Raw genomic sequence first — 23,723 nt, forward strand, 5'->3', positions numbered from 1 at the left:
AGAGAAGGATACTACCAGAGAAGGATACTAAGAGAGCTTATCCATCAGGCACTCCACCCTACCCAAGCCTTTGGCCAAGGAAGGAAGGAAGCTACTCCTTTGGTCCCTTTTCACCTTCAACTCAGAAGTTTTGCATATTTTCAGAACAGCCCATTCTCTGTGGTAGCCTGACTACGTGCAAGTAGAAAATAGGGCCAATACTGCTGGGATGATGGTGTTTTGCAAGCAAAATGTGTGTGTTTATGTGGGATCACTTGTGCAAATAATGCAGCTTTGGAGCACAAGATGCTAGTCATGTCACAGAGGCGGTCTTGATTCTTCATCTTGCTGTACTGAGACCTCCAGCCTCCACCAGATGTTAACAATTGAGCAGACCTCCTCAAGAGGAGATGGACAGCTTTGGTGATGTATTAATTTCACCCACACTCCCTAACTAAAGCCAGGCCACCAAGGATGCAAACAAGGCTTCAAAATTCTGTCAAGATGGTGCAATTAACACTTTAAAAATGAATTCAAAGAAAACAGTTTGCTTATTCAACCTTATTTTATTAAGAATGAGAAAGTACAAAATATATTATAGTGAAGGCACTTGTGCTTGCCTTCTCCATCTGTAAATGTAAACCAAATTACTTAAATAAAAATTAAAACAAGAAATAAATTAAAAACACATTTAGAGACATATCCACCAAGCTGTGGAATGCTAATCCAACTCAGAGAAAGAGATTGCAAGCTTTAACTAGATTTTAAACATTAAATTAAAAATATATATATAGATATATAATTCAGAACTACTATACCTTTAGAAAAAACTGAAATACAGCTATTACTCTTTGGATGGATTGGGGGTCCATATTCTTGTGTGGGCAAACCACAGGAACCAGAAACTGTTGTACATCAGGTATAGAGTCTTAGAAAATCAATGCATTAAAAACAGAAGACTTTAGCATTAAACACACTACAAGATAGCCGCAGCTCACCATCCAGCATAACCTTTTCTACAGAACATTTTCTAATGGTGTCCAACTTAGTTGTATACACCAACACACAAAGGGTTTAACCAGAACACAACAGGGCTGAAACAACTTTAGAACTACAACTGGTCAACCTGCAAACGGAGAAAAAGACCGGTACATCCTACAGACAAAGATCAACCCTGAATTCAGTTTTCAACAAACTTTACTTACACTTTGGAGCTAAGGAAAAATAAGTGTGTGCACCCAGCCATTTTATTACTACTTAGGCTACAGTGTGCACCATGAAAAACTGAAAACTGTCTTACATGTGCTTCCATACTGAGCTAGAAACTAGCAGCCACACACCTAACATGAGTACAACTTAGGAGCGACGTCAGGACCATATAAAATGAAGTAAATTTTTTTTCTTGAGATTATCACTGAAAGACGACACTGCTGAGGCTACTTCAGTTACTTAGCAGTTCCAAAATACACATTTCCTGAAATCAAAAACTTTTAAGACAAGACAAAAACAGAAATTCTTGTATAGCTTATCAGGTCACTAGACCTGAAATACCAAACTGCCCTTTCAGATATTTTTAGAAGCCAGCTAACTATAGAAACTATGTACTGTTGTATTGCTCCATTTTACCAAAGGAATGGAGTCACCTGTAGCCCTTTTATGGGACAGGGCTCGCAGTTTGTAAACACTAACTTCTAACACATCAGAAAACCATGCCAGTAGATGACTGAATTTGGCAACTTCTTCCAAATGCAGTCTTTCATGGACATTATTAGCAGTACATGACAAAAAGGCATTATCTGTAGCAAAATCACCAGTGGGCAGTATTTGTGTAAATCCACTACCCAGTACTGGGTGAAGAGCCCCAAGTGGGGAATTCTTTTTAAAAGAAAGCGACTAACTATATATAATATATACTTAAATAAATATATACAAATCCAAACAACAAAAACCAATACTGTCTTTAAAACAGACCTTACTAAATCACTATTTTTTTCCTGCAACCCTCTCACGATTTCCCTACATGCTGTAATACAAAGACATTATTTTGGCAAAGCTGGGCATAAAGAGATAAAGCCTCAATAAATATTTACCTTCCTCAAATAATTGGAGCACCCCTGCAACAGACAAACTAGTCTGACAACCACCCCAGTTCTAAGCAACCAGGGCCTTTGATTCAGATGACCAAATGCACACCATACTAACCAGAATGGCAGGTACGATCAAGTCAGCCAAAGTGAAATTAATGCCAGAATTTGTGTATACTACTGGGACACTACAAAGCTTTAAACGGGTTCTAGAACACAATCCCAAGCACAACCAGCACACAGCTGTATCACTGAAATGATGCCTGCATGTATTCCCTAATTGAGATGTGTCATTTGTATGCACTGCCTGACTTTTTCAACTCAGTCCTAAAGAGGTACAGTACTGTAGAGATGTTACTCATATGTTACCCATTTACATAACTGCAACCCCAACCCACACAAAGCACATATTCCTACAGAGGGTGCACAACCTTGGTGAGATTTACTTTAGTATCCGTTATACAGTAGTTAAGTTAAACTACATCAGTGACCTGTAAGCTCCTGTCAAGTACTGTCAATAAGATGGCCTTACCATCATAATGTCGACTTTCATCTTAATAGACACTTTGCTAAAGACACTCCTGCCTTTGTAGTGCCCACACTCCATAGCAAAGACCTTAAAAACTCATTACATTTAATCAGTTAGAAAGAAAATAGTTTTCTGAAGTACTACAAAATCATAATGCACATGTAATAAACTGGGCTTTAGCGACTTGGGATTATGTTACAGAACCTTGTTAAATGCATATAGCACCCCCCCCACCCCCCACTCAGAGTGCAGGGAGGCTTGCCTCCCACAATAAGGGATACAAACTGATCTGGTATGGCAGTGAAAATTTCTACCTTACAGATTCATGGCTCAAATTTATGAAAGGGTGGTGTATGTAACTGTACCTAGGTTTAGACATCACAACCTTGGTATCTTGCTCTGTTAAATGCAACCTGGGTAGGAAAGTTACAAAACTGATGCTAAATAAATTTTCACAAGAGCTACTGACAACTAATCTGAAAAACATTTGTAGTTTCTATTCATGCAATAAATGCCATTTAAAGACGAGATCCTCATGGGAGATGTTATCCCCTCTGTGGTCTAGTCTTTAAGACTTGATCCTAACTTTTGATACTGTAGTCTGTTGCAATGTTATTAACCAATATCACTGAATTTTAACCAAACATCACCACTATATTGAAGGTGGAAATGCTACACTCAGGAGTAAATTGAAAACGCATCACCTCAGTAATAAATAACACGATAAAAAAACAACAGTGCCTAGAGATGCAGAGACTATTTTGATTTCTTTCTTTTTTGGTAAAGCTATTATTAAACTCTAACTGAAAGCCTTTAAAATAATAATGTTCACACATTCTTCTACTGTGGGGGGGGGGGGGATTTCAAATGTGCACCCCATATAGGGGAACTCCCTAAAAGGTGAAAGTCAATCCTCAGTCAGAGAGAGACTGCTGAAAATAGGCAACCTTCTCCCACAGCTGTCAAAATCTGGAGACTCTGAACCTGCTAGGCTGCTAGAACTGCTAGAGCCCTCTTGATCAGACAGTGAATCAGTTGAGGATGTTCGCCTTCGAGCAGAAATACCTGGAAGGATGAAAGCAGTTTTGCACTGGCTGTACTTTTCTTTTACTATTGAAGACTGGAGCTTGCTTTCACAATACCCACAATAAGCACAACCTAGCTTTGCAGCAGGAAAAATACAAGAAGCCGGCTTCATGTTGAGATGATCACTGCAAAAAAAAGTGCGATTTAGAGGTCCAGGTTCAGGAAGAATGGAAGAATGCAAATCAGGGCTTCCGCCAGAAGGAGGAGTGGATGCAGATAATGTCCTTGAGAAGGCTGGTGGCTCCTGTAGGTTCTGGAAATGCAAGTTAGAAGGGAATCCTCCAAAGCTGACACTCTGTCTAAGTTGTGGACGTTCTTGGCGCAGTTTTACATTTGATGTCTGAACTAAACGTTGTTCCTCTGCATTGTGAATGAAATGACAGCGGGTTCCATAGGGACAGTAGCCAACAGTATGGTAAGTACGGCACAACTCGGTCTTGTATTTAGGGTGACGACTGAGGCCACGAAGCTCTTCCTGTCCATGAGCAAATTGGCACTTTTCTCCATATTTGCAGGTTCCATTCTCTTCAAAAGTACGGCACAGCTCCGTTTTGTATCGGGAAGTGATAACAGCCGGGGAGGTTTTAGCAGTACTGACACCAGTTTCTGAAGCAGAAGGAGCTACGCTAAAACCATTGGTCTTGTTATCAATCATACTGATGGAACGGTCAAGAAGGAATGGGATATGGTTTAAATTTGATCGGGGTAGCTCAGTGTCCCTATTCCAAGAACAGTTAAGTGACCAGCAGCTGTTATCAAGGGAGTCTGTGCTACTTCCATTAAATCTGGGCACAGTGTCAGGACGAGAAGATAGTCTGCGATGGAATCCCACAGTTTTCTTTTCTGGAGCACCAGAAGGCTCAGTCAACTTCAAGCAGAGGAAACTCTGTAGGATAAAAAGAAAGTGATTAGCAAATGTACTGCCTCTTACTTGCTTTATGAAAATGGACTGCAGTTTGCTACCTAAAACAAATCTATTTCTGCAACTCTGCATACATTTCTGAATTATAGTCTACGGATACAAATCTAAGCAGCTTATTCAACAGCACCACATCAACACTCCCAATTACTTTGGTAACCAGGTGGTGATGCTGGGCTCAAGAGTCACAGCACCAACAGAAGCAAGTCATTCCTCAAAGCTGCAAAGAAAAAGGCAGAGATTCTGGAGGAGGACAACAAGGGTGGATGAGCAAGAGATGCATTCAGTCAAGCATCGACAAAACCAAAAGGAAGGAAACTAGCCAGTAAACTGGGAAGACTCCTGAACCATCACTGAATCCCAAACATATCCTCAGGCACCAGCACACAGCTAAATCATCTAAAAGGTGTATGAGCCAGCATGCATATTCTTTTCTATAACTACTTGATAACCAGACAGGTGGATTGGTCCCAATATCATTTTAATTTAACAAAAAGGGATACAAGAGAAAAAGGAAGAAGCAACCCTACCTCAGCAAATGCCCAACACGAATTAAAATCAAAACTTACATGGCAAAGAACTGAACATTTTATACAGTGAAGGGGCATAATGTTAACATGCTCTCTACATGGGTGAAACTATTAACCTCTACCGCTTCACAGAGTTCTTGAGTAAGCACTCCACACAACAATGTCCCCAGCTACCCTATAGATCTTAAGGGACAAAAATATCAGTTAGGTTATCTCTAAGATATTTTGTTCAAACAAATTCACAACTGAATTCTGTTTATTATTACAGGTAAATAACTAGTACTGCGGTTGTTGTGCTGCGGTAGCGTTGTTGCCTCACATTTAGACGTTGCCCTTCGATTTTCAGTTAGAGCGTCTTCTGTGTGGCGACATGCGTGAATGGGCGTTCCTTCGTTTAAGGTTGTGCATTAGGCCCGCCAAGCCAGTACGTAAAAATCTACTGCCAATCATTAGCGGACCGGAGTTCCGCTGTGGCGACCCCTAACCGGGAAAAGCCGGAAGAAGAGAAGAAGATTACAGGTATATAACTGTTGTTCAGTCTTTAAGAACGATTCAGCTTACTACTGACAACAACGACATCGCACTTAATTGTAATAGGATTGGGAGAGTTACTAAATTAGCATACAGGTGTTTTAGGCTGCAAATAATTTTTTAATTTGAAGGCAAAGTGACACAAATATAAAAAAGCAATAATTGGTGTGGGGGGGGGTCCCTGAAGAGTAAAACAAACCACAGGCAACTGGAAAAAGGTCTAACAGCCAAATGTAATAACCTATAACATAGTATCTGCAGGCCATCTATAAAGGTAAGGAACCCAAATACTTCCCAAGAACCTTAAATAAATTTAACAAAGACCATCTAACACTGTGTGTCAAAACCTGCTAATGACAACGAAACAGCATTTGTCCTGACCCTAACTATCAACTCCCAACATTCTCCAGATATAATCTCTAATGTGTCGCTTTTTAGCAAAGCCAGAGGGATCCTAATGTATCAAAAAGAACTACTGGAGACAATTTAACACCCAAACATACAATTTATACATCAGCATTTAGGAGGGAAATAAGGTACAAACTGGCCATATCCCAAGCTTCATTCTCGGATTTGGGATGCATGGAGATAATACCTTACAGATTCTAGGTGTATGCTAAATATTCTACGATTCAAATGTTAACAAAACTTCTATCAAATCAATGCTCACTCCATAGGATGAGATTTTCCAGAATTCCCTTTCAACTATAGAGCAGTTAGATGGGCTAGACCACTGGCACCAAAGTTAAGCTATGACCCGTGTACAGACGTGAAATAAATCAACCAGTTACTCTAACAACACTACAGGTATGCACAACACAAGCAAGGAGGAAGGCAGATATGCTCATCCCCACAGCAATATAAATCATGAAAACCGAGTGCCACTAGTTAATAAATGAAGCTTGAACAGAACAATGCTGATGAGCTAGTTCATAGAAAATAAAACGAGTCTCCCAATTCTTTAAAATGGGCTCCTTTCTCCCCTTTTGCATCTATCTTGCACCACAGCAAACTCTCCTATGGAACTCCAAAATGAGTTAATAGCAGGACGTCACAAGGAGCAACTCTAAACCAAGTTTCAAAAAAGGGCTCTAGAATTTCCCACAAACAAGGACTCTGAGCACCTCCCTGAATTACAAATGTGAACAGGGTTCAGTATACTGCAACACTTCAAAATTTTACACAGCTATTGAATCCTTCCACCCCCCCCCCCTGTTTTTGCACATGGGGTCAGGGATTTCAAAGTGATAATCATCTAGAGCCAAGGTTCACACTGCCGGGTGTCTAGCCCTGTCATGCTGCTGGTGAATGCCAGTGTAAAATGTAAAATTTCAAAAGTGCAGGACTTCGCTCATTAAAGTCTACGGGTCCACCACTGCATTGGAATATCTACACATGTATACTGGCACTGATACTAAAAGCATTGCATGAGGTATATACAAACGCTTGCAGTACCAGTTCTGACAAACTGAAGATAAAGTGCTAGCAGCCAACAGTGTGTGTGTGTGTGTGTGTGTGTGTGTGTGTGTGTGTGTGTGTGTGTGTGTGTGTGTGTGTGTGTACACGTCAGCAGTTCTGCTCATCACACATACAACGCAGCAGGTGCTGCTGTGGAACGCCCAGCTTCAGTGATTAGACAGTGGGCTAGGTAGCAGCCTGACCAGGCCAATAACAGATACCTCATCTCATTACCTGTTACGACACAATGTGTACGCCACAAAGTGATGAATTTAACACCAGCTAGCCTATACACAACTCTGCCTCTTCCAGTATGATGCCACACCATGGGCAGCACTGGGTTTTACATGACAAGTAACGTTCAAGTAATCATAACCACAAATGACAGCTGTATGGGGAATACTACTCAAAAAGGATTAAAACAAATCTAATACCCAAGAACAATGGGGCATAAGATATGGGTGAAAGATTTCCTCATAAGATACGGGATTGCCTTAATTCTGCATGGCTAAAGCCAGTGTACAAAATAAAAGTCAAGGGACAAAACTCTGTCCCATCACAACAGCAACAGATGACCCAGCTTATTATAAAGTAAAAGATCAAAGGTGACACAAATCAAATAAGTTGTGTCCCGAGTGATGTGCGTTTCTGGCCACCCCACCAAAGCAGGTGTTAACACTGTGGAAGGTAGTGTACAAAATCTAGTCTTCATGCCAAAGAAGAAGCAACAAAATCCAGAAACAAAAGTAAAGAACTTGCCAAGAAACTGAAGATGAAAAATCTCAAAATTCAAAGAAGACATGAAAACATTTATAAAAGGTCTATGTAAATTTGAGAATTCTGACCTGGTAGTAAACCACAGCACCAGTGATTATTTAACAATAGCTTACTGTACTGACTTGAACTACATACAGGAAAAAGCACTGGACCCCCATCCCCAAAGCTAAGGACAGCTTTAAGCTGCACTTTCACTTCTTTGCATTTGTAGAGAAGTTTGTCCTCATATCTTTGTAGACTCGTTCACTTAATGCCACTTAACAGTGCCATGATGGACACAAAAATCTTAACTGATAAATGGAATTGAAAACAGAAGCATGTAAAACAATTTTTGTGTTCTGTTGTGCCAAGTGGTAAAGTGAAATGGTGACCATTAAGTTCAAATAAAGTAAAAGTGATAGTTAACCAGGATAGAGCACTTATCAAAAATGACTAAGGACAGTGTCAAGCTGGGATGAAACAGAGTAACAATATATTAAATGTCCAGCATGGTACACAACATGACGCTTCAACAACTTTAGTAGTCTTTGTACAGTTTGCAGAAATAGGAAATGTAACAGCAAATGCACAGTCCAATACAGGTGAAATACAGTACTTAGTAGCAGGATGACAGAGGTGCAGTATGAGACAGGTGTAATAAGAGATGCAGAGCCAAAATCAATTTGCTTTGAGAGTTGATTGCCTTAGATATGCAGATATAGAGGACAGCTGCTGCATGCTGTTGGAAAGGCAGTACAGGACAAGACCTAAATGGTTAACTTGCCATGGAAACATCTGTAATCCACCATACACTCCTTACACAAAAGTAGATGCTAAACATCATTGCCAGTTACACCCATCTTCATACTCCACTCTGATCTGCACTGTAGATAAATGCAATGACAATGCCAAGCCAGCTGCAACAGTGGCAGTTTTCTTTTGCTGCAATCTGGAGGCAGGCAGAGTTCAAGCAACTGTGTGACACCATTCATTTCTGGCTCCAGGGACAAAACCCTTTCAGAGACTGCAGAATCACATAACAAAAGACAGGTACCACCACAAAACGTGAATGGAGGACACCTGCTTCTCTTTCCATACATTTAACCATGCTCACACACACAAAGAATGACTGCCTTTGAACATGATGCCCCCTGCAAGCCCCGTCAATTTACTTATTCAAACTCTGCCAGTGTGTCACCCTGCAAAAAAATGCAGCCCTTCTCTTAGGGGGCACAATTTTGCTGGTAGAAATTTGGGGCAAACCTCCCAACTGTCCCACATTTTGCAGAAAATGTCTGGCTCATGTCTCTCACAAACTACTTTAACTTTCTGGTAAAACACTGAGAATTCTAGTCAGTCAGCAACGCCATTTGTTGTGATAAAAAAAGTTTCATCCTTCTTATTGCTGCACATAAAATGCACGTTGAATGAAGAATTTGTTCTAGTAACTATTTAAGTGAATTATAAGGGCTATTAAAAAACTACTCTGATTTTGCCTTCCTCCCCAATTACTTCTGGATTTGCGTTCATTTCTTAAGCAAAGAAGTTGAGACTTAAGGGGGGTTTAAAACCTGCCACCCACATTACCGCTACACCAGTGCCTCCGCCTCAAGCCCAGTACCATAAACATGGCAGTATAGTTACGCTCTGGGGCATGGCTTGGTTTTATGCACCAACTGCCCTGGACCTGCAACACGTGCATTACACTACTTCCTTATGATAACGGTAGAAAGAAGAACAACTGTTTTACAAGTAACAACTTCTTTTTTTAAATATGTAAATATATTTTTTAGTTTGCAAAAATTGACATATATACATCATGTGTTTGCATTTCTGCTTTGTCTCTCTAATGTTCTTGTATAACTGATTTTGACCATATTTCTGACTCAAATGTTTGATTCTCCAAACTTTTTTTGAGCTTTTCTCCTAGAGTCTCCACTAAAAATGGGCTACAAGCCCAGCTGGGCCAATCCAGTTAACAAATATCAATAAATAAAAACTAACAGGCTACAATCACAACTTTCAAATGCTTGCCAAAGGACGTACAACCAATGGGCCAAATGCACTTCAGGAGAAAAATTTATGCACAATAAAAAGGAGGTCCAGTTTTAAGCAAAAACGAAGGACTATAACATGCCCGGACTGCCAGGCAGTGCATTCAGTTCCAGCATGGGGTACTGTGCTTTGGGTATGCAGTCTATACATGCCTTTCTTCTACCCTCCCGACATTTTCCCCAGAATCAGGGACAAATGCTGTAAATCAGATATTTTCCAAAATATTAATACTGTCAATTTGAGAAGTTGACAGAATAAAATAAAGTGAATTAACACGCGTTTTCTGAAGTAAAAAATCTGTAATGATCGTAATAGGTCACATTCCTCCTAAAATAATCAGTTTTATGAAGAATTTGGTTAGGGCAGAAAACAATTCTGTCCACAAAAGGACAATTGCCTTCTTTCTTACTGCCGTATTCCAAAACATCCAGTCGACCTGTCCGATTTCAAACTGACAACAGGTACCATCTCTTTTAGGACCGTTTCTCATACAATTGCGGTTTCCGGCAAATCACTTGAAGTCAGAAAATAACGAAAGGCATTGATGTTTCAGACTTCATATCCTTCAAAAAGTAATGCTAATGCAAAACCTGTTATTGTATCAACGTTAGAGTAATATTTTAAAACTGCCGGTATTTGTGGTGCTACCGGGCCTTTAACCCCCCCCCCCTTTATTTATGGCTTTGTCCAGATTTACTGTTCTAAGAGGTTGAGGGACTGTCATAAAAGTGTGTTCGTCCTGCAATGGACTAGTATTCCATGCAGAACTGGTTGTTTATGTACAACCACTGAAAAAGCACTCCTTCTGGCCCTGCGCCTAATAAAACTGGAGTAAAACGTTTTACCCAGCCATCAACGTACACACATTCACAAGCACATTAAAAATCCAAACGTATGCACAGATATTAACACTGAAAAAAAAAACAGTCTTGGATAAACATGGAAAATCTAGACAAGAAAAGCTACTGTCTGCATAATAATGATCTTTCACACTGCTGTTGTCCAGCTAGGTCTAAAATATATTGCTCTCCGACTATATGGGTAAAGTTTATTTAGGAGCATGCAGCAAGTGACTCCACACATGAGAGCCAAGGACGAAGCCTGTGGTTCATGATTGTGCAGCCATAAATGCACAGTGCAAACTACAAGTACAAGCCTCACTGCCATTTCTTCAAAAGGTTCTGCAAAACATACCTGAAGAACACAATGTACCAGTTAGCACTGTTCACACATTGTGGGTTCAAGTGATCTGTAGCTATACCAAATAAAAAACTGAGAAACCAGGTAGGGATTAACAGCATGCAAAATGAATCCCTGTTTACTACTTTCCCCAACAAACTACGCAGCCAGCCACGTGTTCCTGCGCGCGCCAAGTCGGGATAATGGCACTGTTGCAGCATATGCAAGACGTAAGTTACTAAAATGGATAACCTGTGTAATTAGTTTTAATATTTAATACTCTTATGACAGCACGGACCCGTTCCACCTTTGGTGTACAGTGCAGTTCACACATGCTAAACACGTGGCTCGATAGCTACAACACTGAAGCAAGATCCGATCTACTTTATGCACGTAGATCACTACGAATATTTCTATACAAGGGAAGAAAACAGATCAGAATTACATCCCCGATGAATAAGGACTATATTTTAAAGATCTGACTGTCAAAGGATTTATAAAATCAGACCCTGTGCGGTCAAACTCCTTCTTACTTTACCCCTCCCCCACATCGCTTAATTCATTGCAGGCGCTAAGTTTAACTTTAACGTTCTTCTAATTTCACCAGAGCTTTTCCAAGAACTGCTTTCAACCGCCGGTTATTTAAAAAAAAAAACTTAAAATCATCACACACAGTCCCATTTTAAGTAGAAAAATTGTTCATAATTTCATATAATCCCGTACCTTGCAGAAGGCATCCTCCAATTCCTGGAAAGGCGTGATGAAGTCCGAAGGCATGGTGTTTTTTTTTCTCCCCAGAACCAATACTAGTTTATTTACTTAACAACCTGACTGCGCTTATAACTTCTTTGTATACAAATTTACTTGGGCATCTTTAAATGCTTTCAAGAGATATCCTTTTGTGGGAGGGGAAAATGCTGAAGAACGTCACATGACCCGCCCATTTTGGTAGAACTTGGGTGGAGCTGGAAGTTGCGTAAAACATCATATTAGTTGCTGGCTGCTCAAGGCAGTTATTTTTTACTGGTTTCCAGAGGACGGCCCTCTGCCCTGGAAATGTATATGGGGCTGTTTTTGTGGGAATATTGGTTTACAAGCATATTATCAGCGTTTACTTTAATCTAATTCTGCTGTTTTTTTTTGGTTTATAGGGAATTTAAGTGGCTACTCATTTTAAACCACATTATTTGGGAAAGTTTTATGGATTTGTGTTCTTTAAGTTTTATTTATTTCTTACTGTTGTCTCGGAACTTTTTTGCCTTGGCTATTTTTTGTACACTATTAAGGTGGTTAGAATTTATTAATTTTCTGTTTCATCTGTTGTGGTACCTGTGGAAAGTTTCTTAAGCATCACTTTGTCCATCAGTTTAGCCAAAGGAGGACAAAGTATCCCCCGTCTATATTCTTTACATGCCCATCCATCACAGAAGTCTAACTTAACTTTTATTGGACACATCTGGTTCAGCAACAGATGCTGTCATTTTTTGTACTTTTTCCTTTCTAAAAGTCTGCTTTTTTATTTATCCCGCCACATTTTTTTTTCTTTTGCTCCAAGTCTCTTTCATAGAGAGATGATATGATTCACAGAGTGTTGTTTACACGCACTTTTCTATGATATGATTATAAATTGCTGTATGCTTCCACAGACTGATTTTTTTTTTTTTTTTGTGGGCTGTGTGAAACTGCCTCATCATGTAGGTGCATAGGGAGATGGTAAGTCATTATATACGTGTATGGCAAAGTCGAGAAGATGTTTATTTGCTGCTGGGAAATCTCAAAGAGCCATGCCCTAAAAAGTAAGATCAGTACTGATCAGCTATACGTGACAATGTGCTGATGCTGCAAACATAATGAACCCTACCTGTCACAGCTAATGCTTCTGCCAAAAATCTTAGTGTTTATTCATTATTACTTGATACTCTATGTAGACCTAATTGAATGCATATGACAGAGGGGAATTGTTGCTTTTCAACCACTATTTCAGATTGTCCCGATGGTGGGAGAGTGTGGCATAATGGTCACCTCAAAGGCACAAGGTACAGGTTTTCTTTCTGATGTAGGGTCATTGACTAGGATTAAAATGGCCTTTCAAGGTGGTTAGCCTAGTCCTCAAATATGAACTTATGAGAGCATCTTAACTACTACAAAAAACACCAGCAACAGCCACAAAATGAAAAAAACACAAATTACCAGCACTTAAACCAGCAGTTACTTTTATGTAAAAGCGATCTGGTACCTCAGCAATTCGCCTTCAAGGTATATAATTATTAATGTTAATTTTTGATAATTTTGTATTGATTTTTGTGTTTTTGTATAATATTGATTAGTTAAATATGAATGTTTATATTGATATACTTTCAATGAGTTCAAAGTTGGTCATTTTAAATGTTTGATATGATATTAATTAATTGATTAATGACAGCTGTTCTGGTGTGTATATATACTTGTTCAAAATTAGAAGGAATTGTGATCCTTGAAGGCGAATTGCCGAGGTACCAGATCGCTTTTAAATAAAAGTAACTGCTGGTTTAAGTGCTGGTAGTTTGTGTTTTTTAATCTTAACTACTACCCTTCACCCCTGTACTTCATAAACTTACCACAAAGGTTTTGCACTGTTCACTCCGACTTGTGGCACTGTACAGTACTGTACTTTGAGAACAGAGCTCTGTGTAAATGCCCGTCTTATCCATTGCTCAGATACAGTTCAACTGATGTCTCGTTCTTTTGTCCTATTTATCATTAAGCTGCTAGAAAATATTTGTTGCTTCAGCTTAATGATTATTTATTTATTTTTATTTATTTATTTAGTTATTTATTTCTTGACATTTGTTAACCGGGTTAGTCCAGCTGGGTTTGTGGCCCATTTTCAGTGGAGACCCGAGGAGAAAAGCTCCAATTTAACAACACAGTATTTGTTTGTGTCTTTCGGATTTTCCCAGTTAGGGGTCGCCACAGCGGAACTCCGGTCCGCTAATGATTGGTAGTTGAGTTTTACGTGCCGAGTTACCAGCCCTGACCCACAACCTTCAAGAAGGTACGCCCATTTACGCATGTCTCCATGCAGAAGACGCTCTAGCTGAGAATCGAACTGGACAGCGTCTTACTGTGAGGCGACAACGCTACCGCAGCACCACCACCGCGGGTACAATTTAACAACACAGTATACAGAAAAATATATAAACTTGACAATGTAAGACAAATCTGCTTAATTAATAAAAGTAAGTGGAACAGCAAGACAGGTGGTGAACTAGGTAATACAAAGTGTGTATATATATATATATATATATATATATATATATATAAAATACAGAGTAAAAGTAATTACAATTCAGAGGTAAACAGTTTATTTACATATTTACAAGAAGTAGATTAGTCATTAGGAGAGAGGTATAGAGAGTAGAATAACTTGTTTGTGTTTGAGGCATTGAGATTGTATGTGGGGTAAATAAGGGAGGGGTGTTGAAAGTTTAGGTTGGGGTTTGGCAGGGACAGATCTTAGTGTTAAGTAGATGAAGTTAAGCTTTTCTTTAAAGTGGGATGGGTGGATGATGGCATGTACGTCTTTGCGAAGATTGTTCCAAGCTTGGCTAGTTGAATATTTATATAGGAGTTTTCCTATTGTTTTTTTGGGTTGGTAAGTATGGAGTAGTAGTTGATTAGAGGAGTGAAGAGTACGACTTGGAGAATAACAAGACACGAGGGAATTGAGAACAGGACAGGAGCAAGGTTTGTAAAGAATGGTGTGTAGCATTTGAAGTTGGGATAGTAGCAGTACATGAGGGAACTCAAGTCATTGGAGAGAATTTAATGATAGGCAGTGATGTGCATTATATTAGTGGCAAATCTAGCTATCTTTTGATATGTTTGTTGGAGTTTATTTAAGGTTGCAGTTTGAAGGTTAGTGAATACAGGGGCTACATAAGTGAGAGAGGGTAGGAGAAAGGCTTGGGCAAGGGAGAGTCTTGTGCTTGTTGTTAAGAATCTTTTGTTACGGTAAAGTAAGCCCAGTTCCTGGTGTGTCTTTTTTATACTTTGAAGTATATGCATATTAAATTTAAGCTCATCGTCAGTGATTACACCTAAGAGTTTGGTGTGGGTTTCTGGTTTGATAGTAGTGTTATTTGAAGAAGTGATTGTAAAGGTTGATTTGTGGAGAGAGAGTGAGCGGGGAAGAAAGAGTAAGAGTTTTGTCTTTTTAGGGTTAAGGATGAGAAGGTCACTGGTTAGCCATTGTTCTGTAGATAGGAAGACCTGTTGTGTGCAAGTGTAAAGTTCAGAGATGTTGTCAGAGATGGAGATGAGAGTGGAATCATCGGCATATTGGATGAGGGATGATTGCTGGCAGGCTCTGTGGAGGTCATTAGTAAATACATTGAAGAGGAGGGGACCCAGGATGGAGCCTTGGGTTACACCTGTTGGAACAGATATGAATGGAGAAGAGGAAGAGAGCCATTTCACAGATTGTTGTCTACAGGATAAGTAGCTAGAGAACCAGGCAAGGGAGGAGGAGGATAGATTGAGCATATCTAGTTTTGATAGCAGAAGGGGATGGGAGACTGTATCAAAGGCCTTGGAAAGGGCGAGGAAGAGACAGGAGATTAGTTTATTATTGTTTAGGGCCTCTGCAATAGTATGGGTGAAGGACAGGAGGGCAGTAGTAGTGCTATGGTTAGGACGAAAACCATGCTGAGTAGGAGTGAGAAGATTGTATGTGAGGAAGTGGTTTAGGAGTTGTGAGTGTATGCATTTTTCGAGAATCTTGGAGAGGGGTGGTAGGATGGCTATGGGGCGATAGTTAGATGGGTCAGTAGAGCTTCCAGCTTTATGTAGCAGGATGGTGAAAAAGGATTTCCAGGGCATTTGGACAGTGGATTCCTGTATAGATCGATTGATTAGTATGGATACTGGATAAGCTATGCAGTCTGCAACTAGTTTGAGGAATGCAGGAGGTAGACTATCTGTGGATGGGGAACAGGGTTTGAGATTATAAAGGAGAGAACGAATGTAGGAGGTAGAAACAGGATGTATAGAGAAAAGAGGGATGTTAGATAGGTTGGGAGGGGTGGACAGTGGTGTAGTGTTGCTATTTGTTGGAGTGAGTGATTGGATGGTGTCTATGAAGTGTTTGTTAAGCAGAGTGGCAGTTTCTAGAGCGGAAGTGTTGGGGTAGGGGCAAGGGTTTGAGGGAGAGCCTGGCGAAAGAAGTTTGTTAATGGTGGACCAGAACTTTTGGGGGTTGGATTTGCTGTTTAGTTGGGCAGTATTGTAGAAGGATTTTTTTTTTTTGTTAGTTTCTTAGTAAGATTTCTGAGATGTCTATAGTTGTGCAGAGAGGGAAGTTCTTTGGTTTTGATCCAGGTTTTCCAGGTTTCTTTTGAACATAAGGGACTTGGTGTCTTTTGACAGCCAGGGAGCAAAGTTGGATTTACGTCTAATATAAACTTCTCAATCCTTTCTTTGTTTTGACTTCAATTTTTACAAGGATTTATCTTGATGACATCCTTTGTCAGACTTCCCCCTCCCCATATAATAATTATAGTTAGGCCCTGCTCTTTCCACCAGAAGCACTGATCTACACTAGTGATGTATCACATTATTAAGCCATTGCCTCATAGGTTCATAGGTAGGTACTAGGCTATTGGCCCTAGGGCCTATATAAGTCTAGCCAAAAAATGTACCCTGGCTTTCGCCACCCAAGAAAATTATTTTCCTGTGCCCCTGTCGAGCAGAGCCACAGAAGTGATCCCTGGGGTGAATTTCCCATTTCCCATCCAATCATCAAGATTTTTCTTGAAGAGTGCTAATGAGGAGCTCTGTTTGACATAGATAGGTAGTCTGTTTCAGAGTATGGGAAGTCTCTGGGACAGGAATCTATCCCTCCAGCATGTTCTGTTTATTGTGGTGACAAGGTTTAGGTCCCTAGAGCGTGTTTAAGTCATGTGTGTGTGTGTGTGTGTATGTGTAAAAAATCATCTTACAAATGTATTAACTATAGCAATTTTTTTGTTTTTTCTGTATTCATATACATTTTTGTGTATATATTACTATTTTTTGTTCTGTACAACCCTGGAGCTTTTCTCCTTGGGTCTCCACTAAAAATGGACTACTGGCTCAGTTGGACCAACCCAGTTAACAGATGTCAAATATTTTTTTCTGTATTCATGTATATTTGTGTGTATATGTTACTATTTTTGTTCTGTACAACTGGAGCTTTTCTCCTCAGGTCAACTCTGAAAATGAGCTACTGGCTCAGTTGGACCAACCTGGTTAACAAATGTCAAATAAATAAATAAAATATATACATGAACACACATGTATTTATATGTATTACATACTAGATTTGTTTGTTTCCTTTACTGCTAGGATTTGCTTATTTTAACTGAAGTTGGACACATTTATTTGTGCTGTTGATCTGCTCATACCGACCTACACTAAGGGTATCTGTGTTGTATAGTGCTATTTCAACTGATAATGAAACAGTCAGTAATTAAGTTTAATTTGACCCCTTACTGTTTACTTTGAAATACAGTAGACTCCCTCTTATCTGGCCTCCTATTTAACTGGCCATCAAATTTCTGCATAGCCCTAGCAAAAGACAACAGAGAAGAACAACACTCCACCTCCTCTGGGCTAAATGACAGACATTTGAGTTTTAGACTTCAAATTCATTAGAAAAATACATAATAATGTAAATCCTGTTATTCTAGCTGATTTGTAAAATGATATTTTTTATGCTTTTTCTGATTAACCAGACATTCGTTTATCCAGCCTATGATCTGGTCCCAGTGAGACTGGATAAGAGGGAATCTACTGTACTTTGTATTTTGGCATTCCTTTATTGTTCTGGGTACTGGCTGAAATGGTCATCCTAGAGTTTGGCATCTTTTAAACAAATGTATGAAAAAAGTTATTAGATTGTTAGTGGAGCTTTTCTCCCTGGGTGCTCTTCTAAAATTGGATCCCCTCCCATGTCTTGGTATGATGAAATCAGTAGTTCAGTCTTTAGCATACTAGTGATATTCAGAACTGTGATGTCCAAAGTGTTTATTTTTGTTCTTTCTGTAGTGCTCCTTGATACGAGTCATTTATTACTAATTCATAAATGATGTTGCTCATCACATGAGTTTTGCTATGTTACTGACAGTATATCATGATATTTCTACTTTTATTGTAGGAATTTGTTACTTTCGCAATGTTGCTGTTGGGTTGATTGTGGATCTTTTCTTCTTGGGTCTCTGCTGTAAATACTCCCATCCAGTTGCACATCACACTTAATTAAAATTTGGGCAGGTTGGAGATATTTGGGACAGTGATTTGCAGAATGTGTTTTTGTTTGTCTGACAACATATCACTCCATATCCCAACCATATCCCCTCCTTCTCAAGTGCTGAACTTGTCATCGGCCTACTAAAACTTAGCATCCATAAAAGTATCTGTATCATCTCCCTCTACATTCCACCGGGCAACAACACCAACACCCTAGAAGATATTCTTTCCTGGACCTCCTCCAACATCAAACTAGAAACTTTCATCCCAGGAGATGTAAATATTGACTGGGGAAAAATCAATAACCCCAATCCTACATTAACAATTAACCTATTCACCTTTGCTCAACTTACCACCTCTATTACTAGACCTAACAAAACACACACCCTGGATTCATACTCTACTGGATCCTAGTAACTCATCCCAACAAAACTATAACTTCAGGAGTCATTCCTGACTCTCTAGGAGACCACCTCCCTGCCTTCACCATTCGAGCTACTCCCTCTTCCTCTCACTTCCATCAATATATTTCTACTCACAACCTTACAACTTTAACCCTACTACTTTCACTGATTCTCTCAAACTAACCAACTGGAACCCCCTAAAAATTCTACCACTAGACACAGCCATTGACTACTTTAACTCAACATTCCCAACAATCCTTAACTCCCTAGCCCCAATAAGAAATAAACGAGTCAAAACTAAAACCTCTCACTGGCTCACCAAAGATACAAAAAACACCATGCTACAAAGAGATAAAACCTGGAAAACTTACCTCCATAACAATCAACCTGGGACTTTATTAAAATATAAACAGTTGAGAAACCTAGCCAAAAAACATGTCATTAGGGATAAAAAATCGTACTACCTAAAACTACAAGAAAATCTTGCTAAAAATCCTAAGCAATTCTGGAACTCTATTAATTCCCTCTTGAGGCCTGGAACAAAAAACAATCCCTGTCCTGACACTAGCAAATCTGACTCAGAAATTGCCACACTATTCAACTCCTTCTTTACCTCTTCAGTAGCTGAGCTCACTAAGACCTTCACCAACAATAATCCCTCACCCCTCCATGCCCAATCCTCCCCTCTCTCCCCTACCTACCCTAATTTTGAACTTAAACCTGTCTCTACCAACCTAATAAAAAAACTCCTCTATAAACTAAAGCCTTGCTCTAATGCCCCTGATGGCATTCCTTCCTCCTTCCTAAAAATAGCCTCAGATGCTATTGCTCTGCCTATCAGCATCCTGATCAATAGATCTATACTCGAGTCGTACGTTCCCAGACTTTGGCGAACTGCTTACATTTTGCATCTCCACAAGGGAGGCAAAAATAACAATGTATCTAATTTTCAGCCCATAGACATCCTCTCCCCTAGCTCCAAAATTCTTGAAAAATGCATCCATCTACAGCTCTTACCATTCCTTACCAAATATCAATTACTTTCCCCCACCCAACATGGCTTCCGCCCAGGACACAGTACTAACTCCGCCCTTCTGTCCTTCTTACATATCGTCAATTCAGCCCGCGACTCTGGACATTTAGTATCTTCCATCCTGCTGGACCTTTCTAAAGCCTTTGATACCATCTCCCATACCCACCTCCTAAATCATCTCTCTAACCTTAACCTTTCCCAAGAAACCCTTTCTTGGTTCTCCAGCTATTTTGCTAACAGGTCCCAAGCCGTAAAATGGGGCCAAGCCACATCCTCTTTCCTCCCTACTCCCACTGGAGTACCCCAAGGTTCCATACTTGGTCCTCTGCTGTTCAACATCTTTATTAATGACTTCCATAAAGCCATTCCCAACTCCAAAATTGTCCAATACGCCAACGATTCCACTTTGATTTGCAGTGCCTCCAACCTAGCTGAACTCCAATCTCTAACTAAAAATGCCTTCTCTACCACTGAAGACTGAATGCTCCAAAACCACCTCTCTCTTAACGCTAATAAAACCAAGATCCTTCTATTCTCCCCTTCCAAATCTTCCCCTGTAGATGAAAACTCCCTTTACATTACCAGCCATAATAACTCACAAATAGAGATTGTACACTCTGCCAAACTCCTCGGGGTCACTATAGACAATCAGCTAAAATTTAGCTCCCACATTCAGCAGAATATCAAAAAAACGCACATAAAATGTGGCCTACTTTACAGAAATAACCTCTTCCTCTCTCCTTCCTCTAGGCTAACTCTTGCCACTACCTACCTTCTTCACTCTCTCTTGTATGGCTCTCCCCTGATCTCTAACTTATCCTCCACACTTACCTCCAAACTAGAGATGTTACAACAAAATGTCTCGATTTGCCACCAGTGCCAAATCCTCCTCACACCATTGCAATTCACTTATCTCCCTTAACTGGCTTGAACTGCCCAACCTACTTGACTTTCACCAATTAACCACAGTCCACAAATTAGTATTCCAACCCTCAAACTGCCCCACACTATCCAACATACTGCAACCGTATTCCCCTCCTAGACCTCTTAGATCCTCTCACAAAAACCTACTTACCATTCATTAACCCAAGCACCCAGCTGGCCAGCTTCTCATATCCTGTACCCTAGCAAAAAAATGGAACTCTTTGCCCTCCGCCTTACGGACCTGCAATAACCTCAATAGCTTCAAATCTCAACTCCATTCCTACTTCTTCCGTAACAGGAAATGCAACTGCACTCTTCCACCTCTGCCTCTCAAACCCTCCACTCTCTTTACCCCTGGCTAACCCCTCCCCTCCTAACCTCTCCTCTCCTATCCCCACTCTTAACTATTAATTTGTTTCTTATAACAAATTATCTCCACCAGATATTACATTATGTACTCTTTTCTCTTTAACTAAACTGTCATTCCATTGATTGTTACTAGATTGCAGATTGAACCATATTGTTTTTGTATATGTATTTTTATACTATGTATGTTCCCTTTGATTGAAAAATGTATCTAATAAACCTTCTGTGGAGCTTTTCTCCCCAGGCCTCCACTGAAAATGGGCTCCCCAGCCCAGTGGACCTCCCCGGTCACCAAACTGAATAAATAAATAAATAAATAAATAAATAAATAAATAACAGAAGTGAGACATACTTCTCTAGTTTTTAATTAACAACTTCACATTTTTCTCTCCCAGGTCTGATTTAAAAAAAAAACAAATGAGCACATCTCTTCAAATGTTGCTGCTTATACTGTTTAAAAATATGCTCTTTTTCAGCTGGTGCTCTCTATAGGACTTAGAGATCAGAAGATCTTTGCAAATGTTTAAACTGATGCCTTGAACAAAGTAATGTACTTATGTATATTGGTTTGTTTTAAGTACTGGTTCAGACATTTGTAAAGGTAAACTGATCTCTTTCTAATCCCTGTCTAAGGGTTTCCTGTTAAGATGGACATTCAGGGACATTAACTCCAAAGCACTATCAATGCTCTAGAAACATTACTGAACTAGCTAGCAAATGACAGACGTGCAAGAGTCATATGAAGCTAAAGTTCATCAGCGTCTTCATAAATCAAACTCATAATGCAGTTTCCAACTGTTTCCCCCTACTAACATATGAAATGCCATTGCATAGGCATCTATAGGCAGACAGATCCACTTATATTAATGTAGTCACATTTATGCCCTTGCATGCATGTGCAGACACATGACAAAGCATTCGGTGCTTACTGTTTACAGCCAAATAAGCTCAGCAGAGCTTGTATTTGAATTGTTCTCTGTGTTGTTTCAGTCTTGGTGTAGGTTCATAGTTAGGTACTAGGCCATTGGCCCAAGGGCCTAAGTAAGCCTAGCCAACAAAGTTCTCTGGCTTACGCCAGCCCAAGAAAGTTAATTTCCTGTGCCCCTGTCGAGCACAGCCACAAAAGTGATCCCTGGGGTGTATTTCCTATTTCCCATCCACTCATCAAGATTTTTCTTGAAGAGTGCTAACAAGGAACTTTGCTTGACATAGATGGGTAGCTTGTTCCAGAGTATGGGAAGTCTCTGGGACAGGAATCTATCCCTCCAGCAAGTCCTGTTTATTGTGGTGGCAAGGATTAGGTCCCTAGAGCGTGTACCTTGGAGGGATTGGGATTTCTTTAGGTGTAGCATGTCCAACAGCTCTGGGTTTGACATAGCTTTATATGTTAGGCAGAGATCACCTCGGAGTAGGTGATATGCTACAGAGTAAAGCTGGAGTTTTTTGAGACAATCAGTGTAGGTCATCTGTTTGAGGCCAGTAATTCTCTTTGTGAGGTACCTCTGTGGCCTTTCCAGCTGCTGCAGATGTCTTGTGAGGTACATTCCAAAAGGGGTGTTGTACTCTATGATGGGTCTAATGAGTGATGAGTAGAGGGGAATAATGACCTCTTTTTTCCTGGATGAGAACCCTTTTGTGATGAGGTGTGCCATATAGAAGGATTTCCTGACTACTGTGGCAATGTGATTATCAAAGGAGAGACTACTGTCACCTGGGTCCCAAGGTCTCTTATCACACATTTGGTGTTAAGAAGACTGCCTCCTATGTGGTAGTTCATGGGTACAGAGTTTTTACCAAAGGGGATAACAATGCACTTTTTGGCATTGAGCTTGAGGCCATGGCTCTGACACCAGGCATCTGTCTCAGTGAGGCCCTTCTGTAGGATGTCCACATCATTTGGGGGCTCGACTATAGTTCCTAGTTTGCAGTTATCTGCGAACTTCATTAGCCAGAGGCCTTCTGTGTTAGCCTGTACTTCAGAGAAGTAGATACCAAACAGGAGAGGTCCCAGGACTGAACCCTGTGGTACTCCACTTGTCACTGGTTTGAAGTCAGATCTGGAGTCTGCAACTTTTGCAGTGTCGGTTCTGTCAGTGAGCCAGTTGGCAACCCATCTTGTGACATAGGGATTTATACTTAGTTTAATGAGTTTAGCTATAATTCCAGAATGGGGGATGGTGTTGAAAGTCTTGGTGAGGTCAAGATAGGTTGTGTGAACCACCTTACCCTCGTCTATGGCTTTGGTGACTGCCTCAAAGAAGTCGACCAGGTTCAGGAGGCAAGATCTGCCTTTCACAAACCCGGACTGGGTGGGGTCCAGAGTTTAGAGGTTACCAATGTCTTTGTTTATGAATTCCATGATGATATGTTCCATGGTCTTGCAGACCAGGCTCGTCAGGCTAATAGGGTGATAGTTCCCATGATCTGTGGTGGCTCCCCCTTTGTGGAGTGGGATAACTGTTGCTGTGCGCCATTCAGTGGGCAAAAAGCCTGACGTGAGGCTATGATTGAACATGGTGCTTAGGTGGGGAGCCAGTTCGTTCTGAAGTTCGTGTAAAACACAGCCTGGGATGTTGTCCAGTCCCATGGATGCTGTGTTTTTGGCTTTATAGAGTGCTGCTTTT

The 23,723-nt window shown here is 40.2% G+C and overlaps 1 protein-coding gene across 1 annotated transcript; it reads right to left on the minus strand.

The window, feature by feature from the left end:
• Nucleotides 1-525: 525 nt before the first annotated feature.
• Nucleotides 526-12,002, minus strand: LOC122794567 (mRNA decay activator protein ZFP36L1-like). The gene is made up of 2 exons (XM_044063072.1): nucleotides 11,830-12,002; nucleotides 526-4,564 (listed from the first exon to the last, which is right to left on the minus strand). The coding sequence occupies exons 1-2, from the start codon at nucleotides 11,881-11,883 to the stop codon at nucleotides 3,500-3,502; spliced, it is 1,119 nt and encodes a 372-aa protein (XP_043919007.1). The 5' UTR covers nucleotides 11,884-12,002; the 3' UTR covers nucleotides 526-3,499.
• Between the last annotated feature and the right edge of the window lie 11,721 nt (nucleotides 12,003-23,723).

The sequence above is a fragment of the Protopterus annectens genome, chromosome 1.part0 (assembly GCF_019279795.1).
Source record: "Protopterus annectens isolate FY-2018-M chromosome 1.part0, PAN1.0, whole genome shotgun sequence".
NCBI classification, from domain to species: domain Eukaryota; kingdom Metazoa; phylum Chordata; order Ceratodontiformes; family Protopteridae; genus Protopterus; species Protopterus annectens.